Source organism: Anser anser (assembly GCF_964211835.1).
Source record: "Anser anser genome assembly, chromosome: 12".
Classification (NCBI taxonomy): Eukaryota; Metazoa; Chordata; class Aves; order Anseriformes; family Anatidae; genus Anser; species Anser anser.
This window is the reverse complement of record NC_139733.1, coordinates 6226632-6243677: the sequence shown is the minus strand read 5'-3', so window position 1 is coordinate 6243677 and position 17046 is coordinate 6226632. Positions and strand designations below refer to the sequence as shown.

The following is a 17046-nucleotide window of genomic DNA, read 5'->3' as shown; positions in this document are numbered from 1 at the left end:
ACAAGAGAGTAATAGAAAACAGTACATGTGACAGGGCTGTGTCAATGTTACTGGATATGTATATTTTTTTATTTCTTGACTTCAATGGTTTTTCAGCTATGGCAACTCTAGTTTCCTAATCCTTAGTAGTTGTGTGTGGTTTCTTTTGTGTGTGTGTGTGTGTTGCACCTGGGGCACAACAACCCCAAGCAGAGTTACAGGCTGGGAGATGAGTGGTTGGAAAGCTGCCTGGCAGAGAAGGACCTGGGAGTACTGGTTGATAGTCGGCTGAATATGAGCCAGCAGTGTGCTCAGGTGGCCAAGAAGGCCAACAGTATTCTGGCTTGCAGAAGAAGCAGTGTGGCCAGCAGGGCTAGGGAAGTGATTGTCCCCCTGTACTCGGCTCTGGTGAGGCCGCACCTCGAGTACTGTGTTCAGTTTTGGGCCCCTCGCTACAAGAAGGACATGGAGGTGCTCGAGAGAGTCCAGAGAAGGGCGACCAAGCTGGTGAGGGGTCTGGAGAACAAGTCTTACGAGGAGCGGCTGAGGGAGCTGGGCTTGTTCAGCCTGGAGAAGAGGGGGCTCAGGGGTGACCTTATCGCTGTCTACAGGTACCTCAAAGGAGGCTGTAGAGAGGTGGGGGTTGGTCTATTCTCCCATGTGCCTGGTGACAGGACGAGGGGGAATGGGCTAAAGTTGTGCCAGGGGAGGTTTTGGATGGATATTAGGAAGAACTTCTTTACTGAAAGGGTTGTTAGGCATTGGAATGGGCTGCCCAGGGAAGTGGTTGAGTCACCATCCCTGGAGGTCTTTAAAAGACATTTAGATGTAGAGCTTAGTGATATGGTTTAGTGGAGGACTTGTTAGTGTTAGGTCAGAGGTTGGACTAGGTGATCTTGGAGGTCTCTTCCAACCTAGATGCTTCTGTGATTCTGTTTTCATAAAAAGTGAACAGTACAAAGGAGAGAATACAGATTTTTGGTATTTGCAAATTAGTTTTGTCTTGTAATTTCAAGTATATTCCCCTTTCTCTTGATGTTCGTTCTTCTAAACTTAACTGAATTGTCTGACTGCATCACCATTGTTTCTTTTTCATAAGATCACTGTGATGTATGCAGATGGGATTCTCTGTCACCAAATACGCACAGCACTGAAACCTCAAGGCATCCCAACTGAAATGCTTAGCATCTGCTTTTCAATGTACTTTGTGTTAAGCATATAGTGAGAGCTCTACTTCAAATGTGAATTTGTAGAGCAGCTGCAAGTCTAAAGTACTGCTGAAGTTTTGACCTTAAGGTCTCAAAACAGGCATGTGGGGAAAAATGAAGAACGTTATGATAATCTGTAAATTTATCTATAAAGGGGTACATAGGTAGAAATGAGAGTCAATTTCCCCAGGGAGTTATCATTCAGTTGCCTTAATGATCTTGCATCTACCTGCAGTCCTTCTTCCCAAAACAATTTAAGGACAGTTTAAGGACTGGTTCTACGATATTCTGGTCATAACAAAAACTTTATCTGCTTAACTTTTATATAAAACTTCAGATTACTCTCAGCACTTGTCACAAGCTGAAGGGGAAAATGATGACAAAGCAATTGTGCATCATTGCTGCTTGTGGCCCCCATGTGACTAAACAGATGCATATGAAGACCATAAGTAACAATTGCTTTCCTCTCTGAGCAGGATTTTTGGGGGTAACAGAAGTCACAGAGAAGTGTTTAAAGCGTTATATTGGACCACAGTGATGTGAAAGAATACATACTGAGAATCTCAGATGATATGAAAACTCGTTCTGATAGCCAATGTGGTACTTAAATGGCATTTGAAATATTGTAGCACTCAAGAGTTTCAATGTTTGGTATAGAATGTGCAGCAAACTGGAGAATAAATTCTAAGCGGGAACCAAAATAAGATGTTCCAATAACAGTACTAATTGCTGTATGAAAGTTGGACCAAATATGGATATATGGATGGTGATCCATTTCAGTGCATAACTGCTCCAGTAACTTCAGTGAGGCACTGAATGTTACTGTGAAGTTGCCTTCAAATGTTAACTAAAACAACACATTTATGGAGTTCCTGTGCCAGCGTTGTCTGCAAATGTACATAAGTTTGTGCAATGAAAAAAGGAAGTCATTCATTTGCATCACCTTGCCCTGAAATTGTCCCCTAATTGTGGACTTCTGAAACAATTTAGCATTTTTTTAAATGCTTTACAACTGGAATTTTCCACATATCAGAGAATCTGGTTTGGGGTTTGCTGTTTTTGTGGCTAGGATGATAGATAGGTGGTGAGGTGGTCTGTCTACAGATTTTTGTTTGTTTTGATATTTACAGTGAATAAAACCTTGAGGCCTTTTTCCCCCCTCCCCTTTAAAGCTCGGTTCAAATTTGTTGTTCTCTCTTTATTGTTCATAGCTGGTCATCAATGCTGCATTGGGATTTGACACATTTGTTGTTATGAGACACGGTCTAAAGAAACCAAAACAGCAAGAATCTGGTGATTCACGTTTCAGCAATGCCTCCGGTTCTTCTGACCTGTTGGGATCATCACTCTTTTCAAATATCCCTGGCTATAAACTGGGTTGCTATTTCTGCAATGATGTTGTGGCACCAGGGGATGTGAGTAGAACCTTATGCAAATGGTGATGATTATGCATCTCTTTTGTTGTGAATTGAATTCTTTTCCTTGAAATGGTATTTCGTCAGGGATCCTTTTTATGTTGATGTACAGATGATTAAGAAATAGTTCATATTTTATTTGGAACATCAAAGAAATGAAATGAATTGCACATAACGAAAGATGTTTTGTGTAGTAGAGCAGCTAATTACTTTTGAGTTACTTTTTTCTTTTTTTTAGAACTGTCTATCTTTGTAGTCCACCAGGGATCGGACATTGGATCAGCAGTGCACAGTCAGTCGACCTGGATTAGCAATGATAGCTGGAGCTCTTGCAGTGGAATTAATGGTTTCTGTTTTACAGCATCCAGAAGGGTGAGTCATTTCTGAGACAAGGAGTGGCGTTTAAGAGATATTCTCTGAGAAATAAGAGTTTTTTAATATAATCTTTTGGGAGAAGGAAGAGGAAGTACACGTTAAGTAGGGCAGTTCTGTAATGTGTGATGTTGCCTGTAAGTTAATGTAATTTATAGGCCATATCTGCTGTGTTACTGTAATTTAACAGTATTAAGAGAAGTGAATCATCAAATCTATATATTTTTTTGTTTTGTTTTGGAGATTGGCAGTTTTCCCTCCTGAGCTTAAAAGTAGAAAAGTACTGAGAATACTTCAAAAGAACAGTGTGTTTCCTGTACTAGATCTTGGCATTCCTTAGCTCAAGAGTGTGTTTTAGTGTAATGAGGAACTGTCATAATCAATTCTGTCACACGAAGGGCTTTCAGATAAGCAAAGTGTTTCAAAATCTTAGCTAAAATTAAGTGGGCTTAATTCAGAAATGACTCTGGAATGCTCTAACCTGAAATTTAGACTTGTTTTTTCTCTTTAAAAATCTTTGAAAGAGAAGGAGAGCTAGGTTTGGATATGAGTATGTTACAAATCTCCAAGACTTGTTCTGGAAAAGGATTTCTGTATTCTCTTGCTGAAGCCTGGTTACCACTACGAAACAGACTTTCCAGGTTCTAAACTGCAACCTGTAATGAAATGTATTGTAACTTACTGTTCAGTATGTTGTCTTTGTTCTGACTTTCATTCTTGGATTTTTGGCAGTGGTTATGCTGTGGCCAGCAGTAGTGATGATAGAATGAATGAACCACCTACTTCTCTTGGACTTGTTCCTCATCAGGTAAGTAATCTGTGAGGAAATGTTTTCGTTTAAAAGCTGGGTACTGATATAAGACAAATATCACAGCCTGTCTCCTTAATAAAATACGCTATATGCTGATCTGATTCTTTTCCCACAAGGAATGAGTCTCTGTGCTTGGTTTAAAAATAAATAAGAAGCCATCATACAAGCCAAGGTAGTAGTGTTCCTGGCAATGTTTCTGTCCCAACACTGCCTACTTAGCAGGAATTTATTTGGACAGAGGAATTCCCTAGCAGGCAACATTTAAATAATACAACCTCTGACTTTTCCCTATCAGAGCTGAGACTGTGAGCATCTCAAAGTTGCTCTTATTTTCTTTTTAAATTCGCTCTTAGGTTGAAAAATAATGTAAAATTCAGCCAACATCTATTATAGTTCTCTAAAATATTCATGAATTTTGGATGCAGTACATCAGTCCTTATGATGTTCTACTCAACCCAAACTTGAGTTACAAATTAGTGTTTAAGGTACTGTTTTCAAGATAACAAAGACAAGTCTATCCAGTATATTGTTACGGTCTTTCAAAAACCTGTCCTGTTGATCTTATCCATTTAATCAGATATCCTGTGATGTATCACTGGGGATTTAAAGTCTTTTGCTCCTCTTGCTTTATATTGCTTATCTGAGTATCTCTTTGTTCAGATGCATCTGTTGTATAAATAATTCTTTTTTGTTTATAAATGGTGTCTTCGGATTCTCTTTGTTTTTTTTTGTGTGCTCAGAATGAATCTTAACTCAGAAAAAAACAAAGGTACTACTGTGCTTTCTTTTGTGATGTCCAGGTAATCACAGATGAGTCTTCATAAAATTAGTCTAATTTTGTTTATAATTTTATGTAGTAACCAGTATTTACACATGGATCATGTTTTGCAGTGGGGTTCCCTGGGCTTTATCTTTTTTTTTTTCTCTCTGTTAACTCTGGAATCTCTCCAGTTCTCTTTCAAGAGTGTCTCTCCCCTGCCCATGGAGCTTTTCTGCTTGTTACAGTGGACACTGTCAGCTACAGCATTGGTAGAGAATATCCAGTTCTCCAGTGGCTTGTTCTGATACTGTCAGAGTACCTTGTAACAACTATCTGTCCTCACTGGTGGTCATAATCCGTAATCTGCTCATCTGGAAAGTTATCAACAGTTTCTGGCTTTGGTGCTAATTGATTTGTTTGTAACTTTCACAATGACTGACAAGTTGTTTGCAGTCAGGGCACTCTATTATAAACTAAGTTACTCCGTTAACCCTCTTGTAGCTAATATGCTAATGCTGTTGTCAACAAGACCCAACCTGAGACAACTTCTACAGTATCTTTTTGCTCTCCTATCTCAAGAGGAAGAGAGCCAAATCTGTCTGTCATTCATTTGATGATCCAGGATAATCTCCTCTGATTTAGTTTTGAAGAAGATTTTGCTTTCTTAGTTGAAAACTGTATGTCGTAATTTCCAGGTAGCATAATTAAAATCTTTCATAGTTTTCTGGAATCATCTGGATGCTTTTCTCTGATATGAAATAATACTGAGGTGTTTTGTTTTTAAAAGTAATGTCAATAATTTTGAAAGTTAAATCTTTTGAGTCTTGTCTTACAAAGGGACTTTGTTTCAAAATTATGACTTTATTCCAAACCTCTGGAAAACAGTTCTGAACTTGTTCTTAGCATCTAAGAAAAGTGATTTTTTTCCAAAGAAAAGCTAGAAATATTAAGGTATTTAGCATATACTTTAGAAAGTTTACTCTTTCTACTCAAAAAATAATCTGTTATTTTATATATTTCCTTATGAGAACGTTTTGACTCTAGTCAGATCTGTCTGACATTTTTAATACCCCTATGTGATTTTACATGCATTATTTTTCTGTTTTGGGCTATACTTCTGAGATTTGATTAAAGTCCATGTTTGAGATGGATCATATCTTTTTATTATCACTTGTCAACTGTATATCTGTTTTCACACTCGTGAGGTGACTGTCTTGAATGTCTTCTCTAGTTAGACATTCTAACACGTTTAGTAGATATAGATTGTAAATAAAACATGTTTTTGAAATACCATGACAACTAATCCTTTTACAACTGCTGGTTTATTTGAGCAGTCATCCATCTAATCAATTCAGTGAGCACGTTACTTTCTCTAGGAATCTAGAATTAATGTACTTTCTGGTGTTTTTTTGTGGTGTTCTATGATTATTTTATTAGCAGTCCTCGGTATTGAGAACTTGTTCCTTTGTGGCTAATAAATTCTGTACACTCATAGTCTTAGTCTGTCATAAGTGAACCAAACATATTTCCAGGGAGTGTCTTGGAGTTCCCAAGATGACAGAAATACAAAACATGTGGTGTCAGAAAGACTTGATTTTCTTGTTTTCCTCTTTTCCTGGGTGTGGTTTTTGGTTGAGAATGACTGCATTTTTGTATTCTAACATTGTGTATGGCTTGGTTTTTCTACAAAATTATCGTGGAGTTAATGCTATTTAAGTTGCTAGTGGCTTCCAAGATGTGTGCCATTGCAACTGCATTAAATGTGTAGAGTGTGCTTTGGAAGTGTTTTCTATGATAGACTTCCATGTTAATTCAAGCATTATTACTTGTATTGCAGAGCTACATAAGTTCTGTTCTTAGTGAGCGCTCTGTATTGTAGCAGACCTGTAAAAGCACAGAGTAAAAAGGATGGTCAATATTACAAAGAGTTTCAAAGAATTCAGTCAAACCATGTTCCACGCTGTTTGCAGAGCTATCCCTGTTACAAGAAACTATGGTTTAGAATTTTAAAATTAAGTATCAGTAATATTGTATTAACAGCATAATTTAGGAATGCACAACAGTATTTTTTTTCCCATCTCTATAACATGTGTTTTTTAAATTGTGTTTAACTTGTTATACCATGACTTTTTGGGAACTGGAAAATCAAGTAAAAAATAAACTCAAACTGCAGGTGGTGCTGTGCCTCTATGTTTAAACAGTCTTGTGTCCAGACAGTTGTACCATTATATATAGAAAAACATCAATATGTTCTGTATAAATTCAGTACAGCTGGTGGTGGTGACCATCATTGTGTTAGACCATTACTACCCTAGTTATAGCTGTTCTTCATCATTATACCAAATGTGTCCAATTCAGGAACTTTTGGAAGTATGTTTTTTATAATTATAAGTGTTGTATTTTTTCATCTTCCAGATCCGTGGGTTTTTATCAAGATTTGATAATGTTCTGCCGGTCAGTCTGGCATTTGATAAGTGCACAGCCTGTTCCCCCAAAGTAAGTCTGAGTTTTCGCTGTACTTTGTCTATATACAGAATGTTTTGCTCTAGGTCGGTGTTGGGATGCCAAGGTCTGCTTTGTATTTAACATTTTCTTAGGGCTTGGAATCTGTGTTCTCATTTTTGCTAAAGTTCTTTTTGCCCTCATGCTCCTTTTTAGCTGTTTTCCGATTTTTTTTTTTTTGCATAACCTATCAGCATGCTATCTCCACAAACATTTTGCTCACAGCTGGATGAAAGCAGAGATTAGAGATGACACATTTTTGAAAAGTTTATCACATGTACTGTTAAATGCTTCTAGCTTTACAGGAAGAAATAAAATTGCTATTTCTGTTTAAGAAATTATTTCTGATGTCCAGGGAGTAAATGTATCTCTTTAAATGTCTTGAAGTTAATATTGTTACAAATATGTGAAGTTGTCTAAACTTGTGTTTTATGGTACAAAACAATATATAAAGAATACATAAGAACAAAAGTACTTCCATAACATTTCTTTTTTGAAAAAACTTTCATTTTGATGCTAGTGTTGACAGTCCTGAGTCACCTAATGGATTTACAGCTGTTGCTAGGATCTGAGCTATGTCTTGCCAGAACACTAGGGCAGCCTGCTAATGTGTCTGTGTGAGGCCTCCTCTTCAGTCTTGGATTGTTTTCCTGTATTGTGGCCTTAAAGTTTTTCTGGCAAGTTTTCTATGGCAGTGTAGCGCAAGCTTAAGAAGCTTTGACTGGGATATCTCAATATGAAGAGTCAGAAGTTTTGACTCATGATTTGGCCTGCTTGGGAGTGCCATTAATTTAGTTAACTTTTATGTACCTAGGGACTTATTGCAAGAATTTCTTTCCATTGTTTCCACTGCAGTTATCCTTCCTGTTTCAAATAGCTATCAAAAACTCTTGAGGGACTATCATTTTTTGAGACTTTAAGATGTCTTGCAGAAATTCTTCTCTTACAGTATTCCTGTTATTTCTCCAGGCTGTCCTGGTACATTTGACAAGTTTTGATGGACTTTTTATGTCCATTTTCTCCTCAAAAGTTCAACCATGAAGCTTAAAACTGCAGTTATTTTTAAAGGAACGTGCATCTACCCTCTTGAATAGCTAAAAGCACAGCAGTAGTTAGAAGTGATAAAAGTTTTAAAATAAGCTTTCTTTTTTCATTTTATTTCTGATTCAGGGACATATTGATATATGAAAACATACATTGATGTAGATAAATTAAATGCAGGTATCAATTTTTTGTTAGCAAATCATTTCCTCTTGGAGGTCATTTTAAGAGAGCTCTGTTTTACATAAACAGACTTGATGATTTAATAAAAACTGACTTGGATTTTAGCAGCTGTGCTATTCCCAGAGAGATCGCTTTTCATGTGGTTTGAGTATTAAATTACTTTTGTGCTGAAAAGGTTCCTTCATTGGTGCACGTATTTCCTTACAGTAGAAACACAGCATTTGTTTACTTTGCTAACTTTCTGTTTATTAGCATAAGAGTATGTCACCCTGTATTATCTGGAAATCTGATGCTAATACTTTGAAATGACAAATCCAATTACAATTTAATTGCAGCCTGTACGTTGTTGTTGCTTTTTTATAAATGCATTTATGTCATTTGCTGTAAATTCAAACTTTTAGTAAGGAGAGAACTGGCTTTTCTGATATAATTGAATTTGCTGGTACCTCATCTTTTTTCTTATGTCAGCATTCCCATTCTCGAGCTCTTGTCACTTGAACTCTTCAAATATAAAACTAATGACTAAGGAATTCTTAAAAAATGTAGCAGTGCAGCTGGATGACTTAGAAGAAGCTGCTAATGATCTGCATGTTTAGAGATTAGATTCCACTTCGTTTTGACTCACAGTCATGACTTAGTTTTTCTGTTTCTGAAACTGAAGAACCCAGACGTCCTAGCAGCCAGCTATTCCTTACCCAGAATTGTCCTGAACAGGCTGCGTGCCAGACGAGCTTCCCACAGGCAATTGTTCAGGAATTTTGGGATGGTCGCAGCAGGAAACCAATCTATTTTTATTCTGGGCCAAATTTTCCTCGTATAATTTCCCCGTGTCTTTTTCTGGTGCTGCACAATCGTGTGCTTGAAAAAAAGTCTCTCTCAGGGCTACCAGCACTGCACGAGCCAGTTTAGTAGTAGGTGTGAGGAGCCAGATAAGCTTTGCTATTGCACTTCCCTCATCCATGGTGAACTTGTTCTTTTAATGGGAGAGGAGAGTCCAAAGTTCTTGGTATAGATACTTGTTTTTATTAACTGTTTTTCTTAATCAATGAAGTATGTGCTAATTAAGAGGCTCCTTTACCCTGTTGGGAGCAAAATAAGGTTACTTTCTCATAATATAATAGTGAGAAGCATTACAGTCCCATATGAAGGTAGGCTGGTCATGATTCTTGCAGGCAACTGGCTGAAGCCTTGAAACATAAGTTAAAATATCTATTTTTCTTAATACAAAGCTGCTAATGTTAATATTTTATTGAGGGCAATGAAATTTTTCCTGTCCTTGCTCCTCCTTGTGCATCCTGGAATGACCCAGGAGACCTCACAGATTCACAGGGCTTAATGTCAGAGAAGACGATTGCTACAAACCAACGTGTCCCCTCTGTTTTCGTCTATAGCTTACAGATGTTATTTCCTCCGGAGTTCAGATTTGTAATCCATCTTTTGGAATGCATCCCAATTTTCTGTAAAATATTTCTTTGCTTCCCTTATTAAATTTGTTCTGAGTTGGGATCAACTCCACTGTCAACTTTAAGAGCAGATACTTACTTTTTAAGTTTAAAAGTTCTTAAACTTCTTATTCTGTATGCTGAAAAATTGAGCTGCTAAAGTCATAGCTTTTTAAATACTGAGGAATTTTACTGACTCTGCCTTTAAATGCTTTTCCAGTTTCATTGCATTTCATGGAAGGGTAGATACCAGGATCAGGGATGGTATTCTGGACACTGTTACCGTTTCTGTTTTCAGTCAAGATATTTCCCTGCCCTTGCAGATGTTTTCCCTTTTTAACATCCCAGGAATAGTTTAAACTGTCACTTTTGCTGTGACATTTACTAAGTGCTTGCATTGCATAAATTATTTGCGAGTGTTTCAGTTTTGAAATCTATTATCGTGTAGACATAACAATGCTTTTATTGTTCTCATCTGCTAGCTGCTTTGCATGCATTTTCACTGTAAAGGGCTCAGATCAGTTATGACAGTAGCTGGCATTATTCAGGAACTTACTGATTATTTTTTTCAGTTGAGATAATTTTAATTTTGATTTCAGCAAGACCCTTCATACTTGCCCTAACTGCATTGAGAAGAGACTGTCATATTTAGATTTTCTGAGTAATAACCTAGACATTTCTCAATTCAAGTACTGTGTTGATGTTAAACAGAGACACGTAAATCATGGGACGGGAAAAAAAAAAAAGGGTTGTTTTTTCCTTAAAAAAGAAAAAGCCATCTTGCATGGCTTGCAGAAATGATGGAGGAAGTGGGGAGAAATGCTTGTCCTTCAGGAATGAACACTTAAAAAAAATAATTTGAAACAATATTTTAAAGTAGTTATTTCTATAGCTGTACTCTAACATTGTCTTTGTAACTGAGTCTGTTTGTAACTTATTTCCTGAACTTGCAGATGTTAGCATTTGACACTTGTATGTACAGTGCAGCCTCTGTATTAATATTGGACAGACTTCATTCAGGCTTAATGCATCATTAATATATATAGGCATGCTTTCTGCATACTGAGTCAAATGTAATTTTTCTTACTCATAATGTAGCTTAAAAAGTTGCTTTTTGAGAAGTGACTTTCAGAAGTTTATTACTTTTTTTATCCTCAAAAAAAGTCATTGTAACTGGGAGGAGCAGGAATCAGGATTATTTTGCCCATAACTTAAGAAATTTCAGACAGTCTTTACATCTGTGGATGTTTATTTTAAATTCAGTAGGAGAATTAAAATACTTATTTTTCAAAATCTGTCACCATGAGGATGGCTTTACTTTTGGTTGCCAGAAAGTTGCACATTCTTGAAAATAATGCCTAATCTTATTTAAAAAAAATGATTTTTGATTACAAAATCAACAAAATATGATGTAGATTATCTCAAGGAAAAGCATACTAACAGAAAGAAGTTGTGATGCTTATTAATAATGCAACATCATACACTAAGAAATGATCACCGTGGAAATGTGTAATCAAATTTTATCTCCTTAGAGAAGAGTGCCACAGAAATCTTAAAAATAACATTAACTTTAAACATTTTGTGAACGGAGGAAAGGGTGAGAAATCAGGGGGTGTGTTCTAAAGTGTCTGTACAGACAGGATGGATGAGGATTAGAAAATGGAACTGCAAAGAGAAGCACTGAAATCTAATGAGTTGAGAGAGAGCTCCTTATCTCTGTCATATTAAAAAAAAATGTTAATGAAGTGTATGTAGTTCGGTGTAACAAACCTCCTTGCACATAAGCTCTACAATAAAGCTGTGGGGAAAGGTAGGAAATATTTACATTCAATATTTACATTCTTGAATCATACCATTTACAAAATTCAGAAAGCAGGTTGAGATTCCCATGTGTTAGCACTGTTATGGCTAGATTGTAAGAGTTAGAAGTGACTTATGTATTGCACCTATTATTCAGAGTTGTGGGATGTAGGTTTATTGATGTTTAAGAGCTAACATCATGTGGTACTAAGGAGAATTCTGGTTGTTTAAAAATTCAGGCAGATCACAAGAAGGATAGTTCAAGACTTTAATGAATCCTGCTGCTGGCAGTGGCTTACTTGTTGTCTTCTCCCTTCCCCCAGACATGGTGATGCTGGAAATCTTTAACGAGCAATTGCTCTTAGCTATTCTGCTGTCTTCACTGTAACATTTAGCATGTCTGTGAAATAGCTGCTTAATCAATTTGTTTTTCTTATGTTTTCTTCAACTAAGAAACATAGTAAGTACATAATAATTGAGGAGACATTTCAAGTTAAAAGCTCTATTTGGAGAGTCTTTTAAAATCTTTATTTTTGGAAACAATTTGCTCACTTTACTCTCCTATTCTTTCCTAAAAAAAAAAAAGAAAAAAAAGAAAAAAAATCTAACGGTTACAGGAGAGTCTAATTTGTTTATTTACTTACCTGAAGGAGTGGAAACTAGTGTGCCTCTTTACAACAAATCAGTATGACATTCTTCCATTTTAGCTTATGTTAGCATATTCATAAGTACGAAGAATTGGCATGGTTTATACAAAGTTAAAGATCAGTTGGTGTCTTGAGACTAAACCACCCACCCAAATATTTTCGCATGGGTGAGGACTTGTTTTGGATTCAGGGCTCTCAGCACTGAGAGGAGGATGCATTTTCAAAACTTCTGACTTCAGGATAAGTAAATCTTAGCATCTCAGAAGCTAGCAGCTGTATGTGTAATGTCAAAATATTTGTTTTGAGTGTGGGTGTTTGCAACTGTGTTTAAATGTTGAGAACTGGAGGTTTGCATCTTTCATGTTTTGCTGAGCAAAACCAGTTTTTATTGCCCAGCCCGCTATCCCAAGATAATTGTCTATTTTTTTCCTAGCCAGTCCATTTGTCTTCATCACATAAGAGTTTTTCTTCCCGGATGGCAGATGCAATCGTTAGATAGCTTAGGGAGTTTAAATACAACGTGGCATAGAAAACATGCTTAAATAACAATGTAAAACACCATTCTTCCCCAAATCATTGTGGTCGGGGGTCTTGTCTTCTTGGCACAAGGGAGAAGATAGCTAAGGCTTACTGCAGGGGGTATTTAGGAGCTGCTCTCCAGTATTGTGTTCTTTGCAGTGGAAGTTTTCAACTCTGATTATGAAGGTTTCTTCAGATGGAGGAGGAAAGAGGAAGGGAGAAAAAGGAACAAAGAACGTACAACTCTCCAAAACTTCTCTTATTCCCTCTTTCTTCTGCTCCAGAAAATCAGCAATTATACTGTTATTACTGTTGGTTTAGGAATAATAGAGCTGCTAGATTAAGAATCCCTTTCTAGTAATAAGTAACACACTTTTGCCCTTCAGAGAAGAAAACAAATAATCATGTTATTCCATGTTTTTTTATATGGTGAATTTAAGTGGTTCCTGATGTTTAAGTGAAATAGCATGTTGATTTTTACCGACATAGGAGTGTAATACATTAGATAGTAGAAATAAAGTGATGTTGCAGAGAATCCCAGAACCTGGTCCAAGAAGCAGCTGGGATGACTGACTAGTTCGTGGTGTTGACTAGCTTCCATGTTTTCATGTTAAATAACATTAAAACAACAACAACAAAGTCTCAGTATTTTTCAGTGATCTTTAATGGATGCAGGATATTATTCTAAGCAGCTGTAAGTGGACTTAATAAAGCATTCTCTCTCCCATCTAAAAATAGAAGTTTTTTTATCTGACCCAAAAGATAAAGATGAAGTTTCCCATTTTTAAGCTTTAATGAGCTTTAAAATACTGTTTTTTAAGGGAAAGAAGAAACCTGCTGTTATTTTTTAACAATTGTTTCTGACTGCTTGTGTTTCTGTTGTATTTAAAGTAAATTCTGTAAGTCTTGGAGTTCTTTTCCCAACATTTCTTCTTCCAATTTGATTCAACTTTAATCACAATCAGTACAAAGAAAAAAGACTGTCAGTAAGCAGGAAAGAGCACCACCATAATTTTCTGGTATTGATATGTTGTTCAATAACTGTCTGTAATACAGTTTTAAACTATTTATTCTAATGGCAGCTGGATGCTGTCTTGTCATCTTTCTGTGACACTGTTACAGGGTGTCAGTAAAAACAAAACTGAACTAACTGAACTAAAACTAAAACTGAACTAAAGTACCTGGAGTTAAAACGTGGTTTCTGACCCTGTTACATAAGATGAAAACAAAGTTGAATATTACTAAACTGGATAAAAACTGGGAGCATGCTGATACGGTGTTGATGTTGATCCTTCTACCACTGCTAAATGTAGAAGTAGATAAAACCAGATTCTGTAGGTTTCGTTCTGAAATTCAAAAGGTCAGTTGTTCATTTTGCTGGATGTGAGTAGTTTGTAATTTCTTTTTTTACTTCCTTAAGGTTTTCTTATGATTTGTTAGTACTAATGACTATTTAAAAAGTCCTTTAATATGCTGACACATTTAGTGCAATAAGCGAGACAAAATACTTGCTCGTATCAGTTATATGCAAAGTGCTAATTATCAGTTGTTGGTTCAGTTTCTGGTATATACCTAAACTTGAAGAATTGACAGGGTTATGTGAAGGTTTGATCACATGGATGAAAATTTTAAGGCATACAAGTTTGTTGTCCAACGCGGTCTTTTGCATCAACAATTCTGATAGAGAAATACTTCAGATTTATACGGTGCAGCACTGTGCCTTTGTAATTTGGGCCTCAATTCCATTTCCACATACCAAAAAGTTTCAGCAACGTGCTTTGCTGAAAGAATAGACATAAATCCATGTTCGTCTTCCATGGACAAGTCTTGTAACACATCTCCTGGAATTGGGTGATCACGGGAGAGTTTGATTATATTTTTCCACTAGCCTGTATGCTAACAGAACTTGTTTCATTATAATCGTACATTTAAATGATTATAAAATGTATATATTGTAATATACTGAAATACTAGTGAATTATATATTACAAGCTCATGAGATCAAAGGGGTGCCTCTTTACCCAGATAATTTTTTAGCGCTTTCTTGGTTTTAACTGTTGTATTTTTTTTATCATTCTAGACTTTGATGGGAGGCTGTTTATGTCTGTACCTATTTTCTATTGTCAAATTTAACAAGTTTTTTAAATTTTACACCCTCGCTTTATTGGTCAACTGCTCTTCTGTTTGCAAGTGGCCATTTAGGCATGTTTAAACAGTTTAAAGTTCAACCTTTATTCAATTTTTCACATTTTTACAGGATTGCCTGTATTTGTGTCTTTGCAGAAGTGCTTCCAAGACACATTTTTCTGTTCTCTTTGAAACTGGAGAAAAGTGAAGGAAATTGAATTAAAAATGATGGTAAAATGACTGAAACTGATGAAATCCAGTAAATATGTGTGGTTTTGGTTTAAATGCTATTGTTTCTCCAGTGCTGTTTTGCGTATGTATTATAGAACATCCAGATAATAAAATCTTCTACTCTTTAGTAGTCGATAAAATACTGGTTTTTTAAGTTAGAGATCTAGTTTTAGGAGCTACTGAGCAGCTACAACTTTTGCATAAATTAGCGATAGTTTTGGGTGCTCAGTGTCTGACAGATCAGGCCGTATTATTGGACTGTTGCTGGCAGGGGAGAGCTACCTGGAATAGCTAACTTCATTTGCGTTACACAGTCAGCATTGGCTTTTTGTTTGCTTATGTCAACCCATTGAAGGTGGGGACCATTCCAATCTTTATAAAATGTTCTTTTTGTAGAAAGCCAAAACAATATTCCATGTAAGTGAGTTTGCTTTTCTGTCAGAAGAACCATTTGGTCACTTGAGGAAGTGTCCTTGTTTCACTTGCTTTTGGTGTTGTCTGGGGAAAGTGAATGGCGTTTCTGGATCTTTTCTCAAAATTAACATTTAGGTTTGTGCCATAGATGTCTCTCCCTATGCATAACAAATAGGTGGTTCTTCCAGAAATCATCAGTAACCTCAGATGTAACTAGGGAAAAAGGTGGACTTTCTGCAGTTGCTGTATGTGAGTTAGTAGCTAATGCTAGTATGAACTGCAGCCAAAAAATGTTGTAACTGCTGTTGAGTTAATCAGCATAAATTTTGGACAGGAAGCAGAACGGGGATAAATAAAGTTGTAAATATCCATCAAATGTAAAATGTGGCGCAAGCAAGAAGTGGCTATTAGGTGACTGAAGGATATACCTATGTATTAAACCAGGTCAGGACAAATGAGCTAATGATACTGTCTACTTGAGAAACTCTTTTGTTCCTCAGTTCTCAGTCTCTAAAATTTAGATGTTTTTCTACTCTTCCTCCCCACCCCTCTCTTTTCACTTCTGTTTGCTAATGCTTCCAGGCAGGGAATGTCTTAAATGCTGTCCAGTAGAAAGGCCTTACACTGGCTGTAATCTGAGGGTGTCATTATGTTTCAAATAGTTGCAAGAAATATTATAGGAAAATAAAATATCTAAGATAAAAATATAGTTGTTCATTTGTAATAGTCTATCAATTCATATTTGGGAAAAATGGTATACAAAACATGCCAAGGTTATTGCAGAAAGGCTCAGAATGCATGTAGCTCCTGAGAGCTTCATGTGGAAAAGACAGTGTTTGAGATCTCTTACGTCTTGAAGAACACTCTTTCCCTCTTCATCTTTTAAAAGAAGAAAGTAACATGACTAAGGCAAAAAAAAAAAAAAATAATCTCATCAGGGCCTTTCAGGGCATATTCTTCACTACGCTAATACTCTTATTTTCTGTCAGTTGCAATTCAACTCAGTGTAGGTAATAGCAACAGACCAAACACATCTATGCTACATTTCTACTCTAAATTAAACCAGCCATCTCTTTAACTAATTGCAGTACAGTTTTGTGCTGAAAACTTGTTTTCTATTGATTTCATTTTCAATAGTGATTATGGGAAGGTGTGGGGAAAACTGCATGCAGAAAGTGTTTTAATTATTTGAACATTAGCCAAAAATGATGTCATTTTTGCCTTGTGGTTTATAACCTTCTAGTCTTTTCAGAATAGCCATCTTCATCTTGCACCTGGAATATAGCCTTCTTCAGAACTTTGCTTTATGATCTGGATCTTAAAACTGCATTGTGCGCAAATGTACAAGCATGGGTTGTACACATTACACACATTAAAATAATACTCAAAGGAGTATTACCAAAAAACTATGTCTTTAGAGTCATCTTTGTGTTCGTGTTAACCTTGTCAGATTTTACTGTTCCAATATCATGATCTGGATTCCTGAAAAATATGATCTTCAGAAAAGTTTAGTTTTGTTGTGATCCATCTATGAAAATGAATACCTTAGTAGGTTAGATCTTGTTAGGATGGATCACAAACACCTTACTGGGTTT

General features: G+C 36.3%; 1 protein-coding gene across 10 annotated transcripts in view; it reads left to right on the top strand.

Moving 5' to 3' along the window:
* Positions 1-17046, top strand: part of ATG7 (autophagy related 7) — a 126026-nt gene that overhangs the window by 21418 nt on the left and 87562 nt on the right. For 6 of the 10 annotated variants that reach the window (XR_014571747.1, XR_014571748.1, XR_014571750.1 and 3 more), the window contains exons 14-17: positions 2399-2602; positions 2859-2974; positions 3707-3782; positions 6961-7041. Coding sequence is in view for 5 of the 10 variants with exons in the window: in XM_083796542.1 (XP_083652668.1) it covers positions 2399-2602; positions 2859-2974; positions 3707-3782; positions 6961-7041 (477 nt within the window). In the remaining 5 variants the exon portion in view is untranslated. Of the gene's footprint in view, positions 1-2398; positions 2603-2840; positions 2975-3706; positions 3783-6960; positions 7042-14936; positions 16520-17046 lie in introns of those variants that run through there. The other 4 variants (XR_014571749.1, XR_014571751.1, XM_083796545.1 and 1 more) reach the window with 3 other exon arrangements.